An 11,613-nucleotide genomic window follows, 5' to 3' on the forward strand; every position below is an offset into this window, starting at 1 on the left:
CCAAAGCCAAAAATATAGTTTTTAGAATTGTTGTCTGTTTGTCTGTATGTATGTACGGGATAAACTCAAAAAGTACTGCATGGATTTACTTCAAATTTGGCACAAATATTATTAAGAAGTCGAGTCAACATATAGGCTACATAATATCACACTATCACCTACAGGGAACGAGCAGTGCACCTTTATTTCTTCAACGCATTCTATAACAACGTGTAATCTAACGACGCATATTTGAATGTTGTTGTTATTATATTAATAACTATGCTATGAGCTAGCTTCACACTATAAATAAAGACATTCTGTAGTATATTTAGTATCAGCATTGCACCCGTGCGAAGCCGGGGCGGGTCGCTAGTAATTGATAAAATTACAAATGGAAATGTATTTAGTATAAATAACTATAATATGCAAATGAGACGAACGGACGCCCGGTCGCAGGAGACGCTGAGCACGCAGCTGCCGGTGTTCGAGCAGTTCCTGGACACGGCGCCCAAGTCGGGCGGCTACGACGCGGTGCGCCAGTGCGTGGTGCTGCTGGTGGGCTCGCTGGCGCGCCACCTGGCGCCCGACGACGCGCGCGTGCGCCCCATCACGCTGCGGCTCATCTCCGCGCTCTCCACGCCCAGCCAGCAGGTCACACGAGCTCTTATCTGATATCTTGACTGTTATGTCTTTTATTCGGCTTAATTCAATGTTTGAATTCCAAAAAGCCTTATAGTGTCTCACTATAGATTCTAATGAGACACTATCAGGCTAGTTGATGTTTACGAGTTTATGAGAACTATGAAAATAAGCTAAATAGAAAATAAGCTCTTTTTCCTTTGTTGACATTAATGATGTGTGCTAACAGGTGCAAGAAGCAGTCGGTAACTGTCTGCCACACTTGGTGACGTCCCCTGCGCTGGAGGCGGACATCCCCTCTATCGTCACTAAGCTCCTCAAGCAGCTACTCACCGCTGAGAAGTACGGAGACAGGAAGGCGAGTAAATTTTATCTTCTTTACACTCCTGCCACCCATAGTATCTATAGGCAGAATTCATTCATGATCAGAGCTTGTCGGTTGTTCAATGCGGTGTGCCGGAGGGTCGATATTGATATATTTAGCACAACTGTGACAAGACTAAAAAAAGAGCGTTGTGTATCGATTTTTTCGCAAATCAACGGTAGTATATTTATTTCAGAAGTGGTGTGTTCTTGGCCGTTGTATGGAGTTCTTTGCGTAGTTATTGTTTTCGATCTTATATTAAATTGATTTTTTTCCATATGGCCATCATACTATTTGCGAAAACTTGTAATTGGCCGTAACTAGATCATTGTTTTTTTATATTTGTAATTTAGCTGTAAGTTTTCAAAATTTGAAAATAAAATAAAATAAATAAAATTCATTGAGGTCTTTTTAAAAATGAGATTTTATATAACTGATGTGCTGGCAGGTACAGTGGTTACAGCAACTGGTTGTGTGGTATTTATCATAGCTGCGATCCCCACTTTTACAAATGTAGGCCACACAAATTTTTGTCCTGATCTGGGTGCGTGTGTGTACAATCTTTGTTTCCAAACCTCGAATTCATCCTACTGGGAGTTGTTGAGTGTGCGGTGTTTTGTTTATTTTTGCATATATTTTATAGGGTGCCGCATATGGAATAGCTGGTATTATCAAAGGCCTCGGCATTCTGTCGCTCAAACAGTTGGATGTGATGGGCAAGCTCACTGATGCCATACAAGAGAAAAAGAACTACAAGTATAGAGAAGGTATTGCTTTTATAATTGTTTAAATACTTTTTCAATTTCTTTCCGTACTTAATGTTGCTATCATTTACACTCATCAATATTAAAAATTCTTATTTATGTTTATTTATTGCTGTGTCTGTCTGTGACTTCGTCCGCGTGGAATTTAACAAAAACGTAATTGTTCGGTTCGCAGAGTTATATTAAATAAATATCTAAGATAATAGTAGCCTAAGTTACTCTTTACTATATCGGCTATCTTCCAATGAAAGTCCTATCAAAATCGGTCCAGCCGTTTCAGAGATTAGCCGGAACAAACAAACAGATAGATAGACAAAAATTGTAAAAAAAATGTTGCTTTGTGAAAAATATATCGTGTATACATCATATATGCATTTAGTAAAAAGTGGATTATTGGATTTGGGTTAATAATAGGCATTTATATTGTAACACGGTTATTTTAATATCACAAACAGACACTCCAAATTTATTTATTTGTATAGATTAGATTTTTGACTATGGTTCAATACATCGGTATTGGTTATTATAAAAGAAAATTACAAAAAATGAAGAGGGCATTCAAAATACAAGAACAGTGTGGTTGCGCAAGTGAAACTTTAGTGAATAAAACATTTACATTAATACACAGATCAAGAATAAAAGTTTCACTAATAATAAATAGACTTACGATATTTGAGCTCACCGTCAATGCTGTAGTTTACACGAAGGTTCAGCGTAGCGGCAACAGATAGTTAAGCGAGTCGTGTTGCAGGCGCGCTGTTCGGCTTCGAGATGCTGTGCGCCAAGCTGGGCCGCCTGTTCGAGCCGTACATCGTGCACGTGCTGCCGCACCTGCTGCTGTGCTTCGGCGACCCGTCGCAGTACGTGCGCGCCGCCGCCGACGACACCGCCAAGCTCATCATGAGCCGCCTGTCGGCGCACGGCGTCAAGCTGGTGCTGCCCTCGCTGCTGCAGGCGCTGCAGGACGACAACTGGCGCACCAAGGCCGGTGAGTGGCTCGCACCGGCTCCGTCCGCTGACTCTGCTCTAGGCTGTGCGGCATCGTGGTGGTACAACAAAGAAACGAGTTACATCAGCTTAAGTAATTCCATTCATACTTGCCTGTTAGATATGGGACCACCCTAATGGGTGGTTACGTCACATATTGTATGGACGAAGTGTGACATTGCGTGACAAGGGTGGGGCTCCCAGGTGACAAAAATATACGTAAGTATTGAAACATGATATTAGAATTTCACATTTACGAAATAATTTAAAAAATTAAAGTTTAAATTGTCTTATTGACGAATCGACTCCTGATTGACTAGTGAAATTCGTATGACGTATAGATGGCCCCTGATCTATTCATAATAAATTGAAATTCACAATATAACAATAACTTTGAAAGTATTAGGACAATGACTATGAAAATATGTCAAATAAATAATAATAACATTAAAGCAGTAGAGATTTAGATAAAAAGAGTACCTTGAAGAAGGCCGATATGACTTGAAAGTGGATATGGCGCAGGTTCCATCGAGCTGCTGGGTGCCATGGCGTACTGCGCGCCAAAGCAACTGTCGTCGTGCCTGCCGTCCATCGTGCCCAAGCTCATCGAGGTGCTGAGCGACTCGCACATGCGCGTGCAGGAGGCCGGCGCCGAGGCGCTCAAGGTCATCGGCTCAGTCATCCGGAACCCCGAGATCCAGGGTAACTGTCAGCCACATAACCAGTAGCGTATTTTTAACCGACTTCGAAAAAAGGAGGAGGTTACTCAATTCGACCGTATATATATATTATATATATATATATATATATATTTTTTATGTATGTCCGGGGATAACTCCGTCTTTTATGAACCGATTTTGATAATTCTTGTTTCGTTGAAAAGGAGATATCCCTAGTTTGGTACCATGATAAGGAAACCAGGATCTGATAATGAGATCCCAGAGAAATCGAGGGAAACTCACGAAAATCGGCATAACTTTTTACTGGGTGTACCGATTTTGATAATTTTTATTTTAATCGAAAGCCGATCTTTATTTATTATTTATTTATTTTATACTTTATTGTACACCACAAATAAATTACAAACAAAGCATAAAGATAGTTACAGACAGTGAAGTACAATGGGCGGACTTATGGCTAATTAGCCATTTCTTCCAGACAACCCATCCCTTTATCATGTGGTCACATTTAAATTTCATCGAGATTTGCTTACAACTTTTGGAGTAATCTTGATAATGCGTATTTTCTTGACAATATTTTTGTCTACCTACGTTGTATTACTTGTCGATATAATTGAAGGCGGTTTTTCTTCTTTTGCCTGCAAACACAATTATAAGATTCAGCGCCCCGTCACAAAAGCAACTGCATTAGATATGATATGATAGATATGATATTTCTAGTTTACATAGGTGCAAGTTTATTATTAAAAATCGATTATTGCAAAAATCGATTATTTTTTAACATCCCTAGTACGTATGCTTGATTTGCGCCACACGTACGCGATTGTTTGCCCTTCGCAGAATGCTGCCCCGGGCCATGGAGCTTTTGGCCCTAGGGTAAATACGCAATTGCACAAGATAATGAGAAAATAATATTGTTAAAAAAACCGTTCAGATATAAATTTTTTATTTTTTTCGACGTTTCGAATACTTTACAGCAACCATGGTCACGAGACGACCTCTCTCCTAAAAAGATGTTTCATTAAATGCGTTTGTTCTTTTAAAGTTGATCCTGTCTTATGTTAAACTGTCTCCTCGACAGCAATCGTGCCCGTGCTGCTGCAGGCGCTGCAGGACCCGTCCAACAAGACGTCGCTGTGCCTGCAGACGCTGCTGGACACGAAGTTCGTGCACTTCATCGACGCGCCGTCGCTGGCGCTCATCATGCCCGTGGTGGAGCGCGCCTTCCTGGACCGCAGCACCGAGACCCGCAAGATGGCGGCGCAGATCATCGGCAACATGTACTCGCTCACCGACCAGAAGGACCTGCTGCCCTACCTGCCCAGCATCATGCCGGGCCTCAAGAGCTCGCTACTCGATCCCGTGCCAGAGGTGAATTCATTCTCCCTAATAAAATACAAAATAATGCATTAGATAAACGCACAAAATGTATCGATCTCTCTCTATACTTGATCATTGATATCCAGTTACTATCAAATTAAACTTATGATAAAATAGGAGTTAGCGCATCCAATCTCGTTTCTGTTTTGATTAGTCTCATATATTTTAATTACATTATATACTATACATATCTATATAATTCATTGTACACCATAATGCTATCTTAATATAAGATAGTAACCAGCTCCAGCCTGCATATATGGCACAAGTTAAATTTGACATATGTAGCTCTTAGCGACGAGACCACTAACGCTGCCCGCCAGGTGCGCTCGGTGTCGGCGCGCGCGCTGGGCGCCATGGTGCGCGGCATGGGCGAGAGCAGCTTCGAGGAACTGCTACCGTGGCTCATGCACACGCTCACCTCGGAGACCAGCTCCGTGGACCGCTCGGGCGCCGCGCAGGGCCTGTCCGAGGTCGTGGCCGGCCTGGGCAGCGAGAAGCTGCACATGATCATGCCAGGCATGTATGACAACATACCGACCGCTCCCGTGTGACATGTACGCGCACAGACCCCGACGGTTTGGGAGTTTGAATCCCGCTTGGGATGGTCGGGTATTTGTACAATATTATATTCCGGTTTGGATGTCTGTCCTTGTAGAATCTCCCCACTGTGCGTCGGAGAGCACGTTAAGCTGTCGATCCTGTTTACTATCGTAGGCACCTGATAGCGATCGTTACTCATAGTAGTGAGTATATTCGCCGCCTCACAGTAGAGCAGCGTGGTGGATTAAGCTCGATCCTTCTTCTACATGGAGAAAGAGGCTTATGACCCGCGGTAGGATGGTACAGGCTGAATGGAGATCGACGATACTGCGGCGTACTTTAAAATTAAATGAACTTCTCAAATGTATTTAATATGGAAATAAAATAATAAATTTGATCTTTCTAACGTCTAACCCATCCATTGTCATCTATAGATATCATCGCAACGGCGGAGCGCGCTGACATCGCGCCGCACGTAAAGGACGGCTACATTATGATGTTCATCTACATGCCGGGCGCCTTCACCGACGAGTTCACGCCCTACATCGGCCAGATCATCACTCCCATCCTCAAGGCGCTGGCGGACGAGAACGAGTACGTGCGCGAGACGGCGCTCAAGGCGGGCCAGAGGATCGTCAACTTGTACGCGGAATCCGCCATCACGCTGCTGCTCCCGGAACTAGAACGCGGCTTGTTCGACGACAACTGGCGCATCCGGTACAGCTCTGTTCAGCTTCTCGGAGATCTCCTGTATCGCATATCCGGCGTGTCCGGCAAGATGAGCACGGAGACTGCATCCGAAGATGACAACTTCGGTACCGAACACTCGCACAAGGCGATCATAAACGCGCTCGGACCGGAGAGGCGGAACCGAGTGCTGGCGGGGCTCTACATGGGCAGGAGCGACGTGGCGCTCATGGTCAGGCAGGCGGCCCTGCACGTCTGGAAGGTCAGTCACGAGTCTATCGCGATATGTAAATTTTCTCCTGTGTTTCAAATTATTTCGATGATACTGATGTGATTCCACTTAGGTGGTCGTAACGAACACGCCCAAGACACTCCGGGAAATTCTACCCACGCTGTTCAACTTGCTGCTGGGCTGCCTGGCGTCCACCAGCTACGACAAGCGGCAGGTGGCGGCGCGCACTCTGGGCGACCTGGTCCGCAAGCTGGGCGAGCGCGTGCTGCCCGACATCGTGCCCATCCTGGAGCGCGGCCTGCGCTCCGAGCGCGCCGACCAGCGCCAGGGCGTGTGCATCGGGCTGGGCGAGATCCTGGCGTCCACGTCGCGCGACGCCGTGCTGGGCTTCGCGGACGGGCTCGTGCCCACCGTGCGCACCGCGCTGTGCGACGAGCTGCCCGAGGTGCGCGCGGCCGCCGCACGCGCCTTCGACTCGCTGCACGCCACCATCGGCAACAAGGCGCTGGACGACATCCTGCCGCCCATGCTGGACGCGCTGCGCGACCCCGACCCCGCCGTGGCGGAGGCCGCGCTCGACGGCCTCAAGCAGGTGCGTGGGCGCTCGGTGTTTTCTCTTGAATGTCGTTTCTTTTCATATATCATATCGAATCGGTACTCAGTACTTACAAGGATAGATAACCATGACTTGATTATTAACTGACCTGTCTATTTACGTTTTATATTGGCTCATTGTCAGACTCTCATCGATTTGTCAGACTCGCTCTCGTTTAGTGGTCCGTGCATTGTGTGTTCGTGCTTATATCCGAACGATTTCGAGTTCGATTCTTGCTCGGTATGGGTATGTGTCTTTATTCAAATATTTTTTCACGGTTTGCTTGTCTATCCTTGTGGATTTTCCCATCATGCGTCGGAGAGCACTATGAGCAGTCGGTTTTAGCAGATCATAGACGCCCGAAAACGATCATTACTCATAGTAGGGAACATATTCACCGACTCGCATTAGAGTAACTCGGTAGATAAACTTCCGACCGTTCCCGTACGAGAAAGTGGTCTATGCTCAACATTGGGACATCACAGTGACAGTGTAATCGCGATCGTGGCGCATCGACTTGCATGCACTACTGCATGGCGACCCGGTCCGCGCGTACCAATATGGTGCACGTGCGCTGCAGGTGATGGCGATCAAGTCGCGCGCGGTGCTGCCGTACCTGGTGCCGGTGCTGACGGGCGCGGGCGGCGCGCCGGCCGACACGCGCGCGCTGTCCGCGCTGGCGGCGGCGGCGGGCGGCGCGCTCACGCGCCACCTGCCGCGCGTGCTGCCGGCGCTGCTGGCGGCGCTGGAGGCGGCGCGCGGCTCGCCGCACGAGGCGCGCGAGCTGGAGTACTGCCGCGACGCGCTGCTGCCCGTGCTCGACGACGCGGGCGTGCGATGGTACGCTGCCTATATGGCCTGCGGAAACTACAGGAGATAGATGAACTGTTCATTCTTTCATTTTGGCCTTTGATACAATAGCACTTGGACATAGCCTGGCCGAGAAGAAAAATATAGCATTGTTTTAATTAAAATAATACAAACATTATTAACAATTTATATATTATTAAAATGTAACTTTATCCTATCGCTCCAAAATTTTTTGTATCGTGGTTTCATAAAACCACACAATTTTATATAAAACAATACCGTTATGGAAATTTTGACTCATAAACCTGTAGAATAGAAAGTAATCCGAGCAACCCGCAGCATCATCGACACGCTGCTGGAGAGCGTGCGCGCGGCGGGCGGCGCGGGGGCGGGCGGGGCGCGGCGGCGCGCGGCCGCGGTGCTGCTGTGCGCCTTCGTGACGCACTCGCGCGCCGACCTGGTGCCGCACGTGCCGGCGCTGCTGCGCGGCCTGCTGCTGCTGTTCGCCGAGCGCGAGCGCGACGTGCTGCTCACGGCCTGGGAGGCGCTGGCGGCGCTCACGCGCACGCTGGAGGCGGAGAAGCAGCTGGGCTACGTGTCCGAGGTGCGCCAGGCGGTGCGCTACGCGGCCGCGGACCTCAAGGGCGAGCCGCTGCCCGGCTTCTGTCTGCCTAAGGTACGGTTTTAATCCAGAATATATAAAAAATAACTTTTATTTCTTGCAAATTTCAAATTAAAATACACAAAAAAACCTCAAACTTTTTAACCGACTTCAAAAAGAGGAGGTTACTCAATTCAACCGTATATATATATATATATATATTATGTATGTTCGGGGATAACTTCGTCATTTATGAACCGATTTTAATAATTCTTTTTTTGTTGGAAAAGAGATATCCCAAGTGTGGTACCATGATAAGGAAACCAAGACCTGATGTTGGAACCCCAGAGAAATCGAGGTAAACCCTCGAAAATCGTAGCAACGAATAGCGCGTTTATTAATTCTTTTTTTTCGTCTACTTACGTTCTATTTCTTGTCGATGTAATTGAAGTTGATTTCTTTTTTCGTCTACTTACGTTCTATTTCTTGTCGATGTAATTGAAGTTGATTTCTTTTTTCGTTTGCGAGCAAACGCAATTATTAGTACCTAATTTAAATATTTAATAATTTCGTTTAATTTCACAAAATTATATAAAAAAGAAGTCAAGAAATTCATTTTAAACCATTTTCTTTCATACAGGGTATAGCACCGATTTTACCACTGTTCCGAGAGGCCATCCTCAACGGTCTGCCGGAAGAGAAGGAGAACGCCGCCTTGATGTTGGGCGAGGTCATCAAGCTGACGACGGCTGCCGCCATCCAGCCCTCTGTAGTGCACATCACCGGACCGCTCATTCGTATTCTTGGTGATCGGTTCAGTGCCAACGTCAAGGCCGCCGTCTTGGAGACGCTCGCTCTCTTGCTGTCTAAGGTACGACGAATATAAAAATATTTTAACAAGCTTCTGAAATTCTTGATGCGTGATAAACTTGAATAAAATGTTTTGTCATTTTAGGTCGGCGTAATACTAAAACAATTTTTGCCGCAATTACAAACGACATTCATCAAAGGGTTGAGCGATCCGAATCGATCCGTACGCATTAAGGCCGGCCTTGCCCTCTCTCAGCTCGTATTAATTCACACCCGCGCCGACCCGCTGTTCCTGGAGGTGCACAACGGCGTCAAGAACGCCGAAGATCTGACCGTCAAAGAAACGATGCTGCAAGCTCTGAGAAGCGTCATCACAAACGGCGGAGACAAGATGTCGGAGCAGCTCGCGCTCACGGTGCTGGCCATGCTGACGTGCCCCGCGCTGCTGGCGCACCCCGAGGACCCGCCCCGCAGCGGCGCCGGGGGCTGCCTGGGCGCGCTGCTGCACTGCCTCGCCCCGGCGCACCGCGACGCCGCACTGCTGCACCACGTGCTGGCTGCCGGCAACCCCATCCAGAGCGCCGCCACTGAGGACTGGCTGCTGACCCACGGCCGCTCCTGCGCGCTCTTCGTGGCCCTCAAGGAGACCCCCGACCAGGTGTACCGGGATCACTTCGAAGAGAAGATAGACAAAGCGCTGCTCGGCTACCTCGCCAGCGACAAGATCCCCATCGTGTGCAACGGCATCCGAGGCATCGGCTACTTGATCCGCTACCTACTCGAGAAGGATAGGCCCGTGCCCCCCAATATACTCTCTCAATTTGTTAGGGTAAGTTTTCTTGTTTAGGGTAAGGTTGTTCGGTTTTTTACCGACAACTCAGGTGTTTCGACATACCTAAACAATATTGCATTACAATATTGCATACGATTGTATGGCGTCGAGCTTAATAAATGAGACCAGGACTGCATTTTACTTCAGTGCATATTTTAAAGTTTTTAAAATTAGATGGTCTCGTCAACATTAATAATATTTAACATTAACGTAATATTGAAGAACATAAATAAACAAAAATATTTCACTAAGATCTCGAAGGACTAATGTTGGATACCTTATTCACGCAACCTGAGCTAACCACCATTAATCCTTCGAGCCGGATCTGGATGGATAAGTTTGAAACATCCAGTTACACGCGTCGATAACCGTACACGTTGTCACGACCTCGGCCTCCGCCCACAGAGCATGAACCACAGCAGCAACGAGGTGAAGCAGCTGATGGCGCGCGCGTGCACGCTGGTGGGGCGCGCGGGCGCGCTGGACGTGCGCGGGGCGGGCGCCGACGTGCTGCGCGCGCTGCTGCCGGCGCTGGTCAACGGCACCAAGGAGAAGAACACCTACGTGCGCGCCAACTCGGAGATCGCTCTGCGCGCCGTCCTACGCCTGCCGCAGGACGACACCTTCCACCAGGTCAGCCGCATTTGTGTCTCATTGAAATCTCTTCCATCTCCATTCCACGAGTATGTCAGACTACTTTTGCCATTTGTGACCTCTTTATTTAAAAAAGAATTATATTTAATTACCAGTTGTGCCCCTGCGGCTTCACTCGCGTCCATTTGAAGAAAAAATATACAAAAATATTGTACAGCCAATAGCGTTCGGGTTATCCAACACAAAAAGAATTTTTCCATTCGAACCAGTAATATAATTATATATGTAATATGGATATTATTTTACAATTCTAATAGACGTGTAAATCATCGAAAAATAGTCCGATATTAGCCGAATATACCTTATAGACTGAACCTTTTTGTGGTCACGTGTGCACGCAGCCACCGATAGCAGTGATTAGTGACGTACGTTTACGTTACGCATGCAAAGTTTTGACTTTATCGTACTAATCTCTCACCATTGAAATTAGGCTCAGTTGCATGACCTGTATATAAGACCATGTTTTAAACACGATTGAAACAAAACGATTTTTTTTTTTAATAAATGAACAGGGATTTAATGATATTTAAACGGTCTTGTACTAGTCAATAACAAGTAGATGTGTCGTGCAGCAATGCATGGCGCTGCTGGAGGAGGGCATGCGCGAGGCGCTGGGTGACGTGGTGTCGCGCGTGCTGCGGCGCGCCGGGCACGACGGCCGGGACGAGGAGCTCGACTGCACGCTCGTCACCTGAGCTGCGCGCGCAATATATGTTCTATGTTATGTGTGCCCGGTGTTTCATTTGTAATCGTACCTTCCCTAAATAAATAACTCGAGTAGATTATTGTACCTTCCCTAATAAATAGACTAGCCCGTTGGCACAGCTCTCTGTCTGTGACCCTGATCTCTGCTTTAGGGGTGTGGTTTCGTTAAGTCGAGTATGTATTTTTATATAATTAAGTTCTATTTATAGAAACATTTATCATCTATGAAAAAAGTTATGTATCAACTTGTTACCTAAAACAGGCATTTCGTTGTCTATATTGGCAACCGCTGACTGTATGTTAAATATATTTATTTATTTCAAAAATAAATTTACGTTTACTTACCGC

General features: G+C 46.8%; 1 protein-coding gene across 1 annotated transcript in view; it reads left to right on the forward strand.

Annotated features, from left to right (window-relative positions):
- The window catches only part of LOC123653912 (eIF-2-alpha kinase activator GCN1), a 32,642-nt gene extending 21,029 nt beyond the window's left edge, over positions 1-11,613 (forward strand). Inside the window, exons 24-38 of the mRNA XM_045589889.1 lie at positions 439-633; positions 851-979; positions 1,629-1,752; positions 2,501-2,737; positions 3,259-3,438; positions 4,498-4,787; positions 5,120-5,315; positions 5,774-6,288; positions 6,371-6,850; positions 7,434-7,693; positions 8,003-8,339; positions 8,905-9,135; positions 9,220-9,903; positions 10,312-10,539; positions 11,133-11,613. Of these exons, the coding sequence (XP_045445845.1) occupies positions 439-633; positions 851-979; positions 1,629-1,752; positions 2,501-2,737; positions 3,259-3,438; positions 4,498-4,787; positions 5,120-5,315; positions 5,774-6,288; positions 6,371-6,850; positions 7,434-7,693; positions 8,003-8,339; positions 8,905-9,135; positions 9,220-9,903; positions 10,312-10,539; positions 11,133-11,255 (4,209 nt within the window). The 3' untranslated portion in view covers positions 11,256-11,613. The remainder of the gene's footprint in view (positions 1-438; positions 634-850; positions 980-1,628; positions 1,753-2,500; positions 2,738-3,258; positions 3,439-4,497; positions 4,788-5,119; positions 5,316-5,773; positions 6,289-6,370; positions 6,851-7,433; positions 7,694-8,002; positions 8,340-8,904; positions 9,136-9,219; positions 9,904-10,311; positions 10,540-11,132) is intronic.

The sequence above is a fragment of the Melitaea cinxia genome, chromosome 5 (assembly GCF_905220565.1).
Source record: "Melitaea cinxia chromosome 5, ilMelCinx1.1, whole genome shotgun sequence".
Classification (NCBI taxonomy): Eukaryota; Metazoa; Arthropoda; class Insecta; order Lepidoptera; family Nymphalidae; genus Melitaea; species Melitaea cinxia.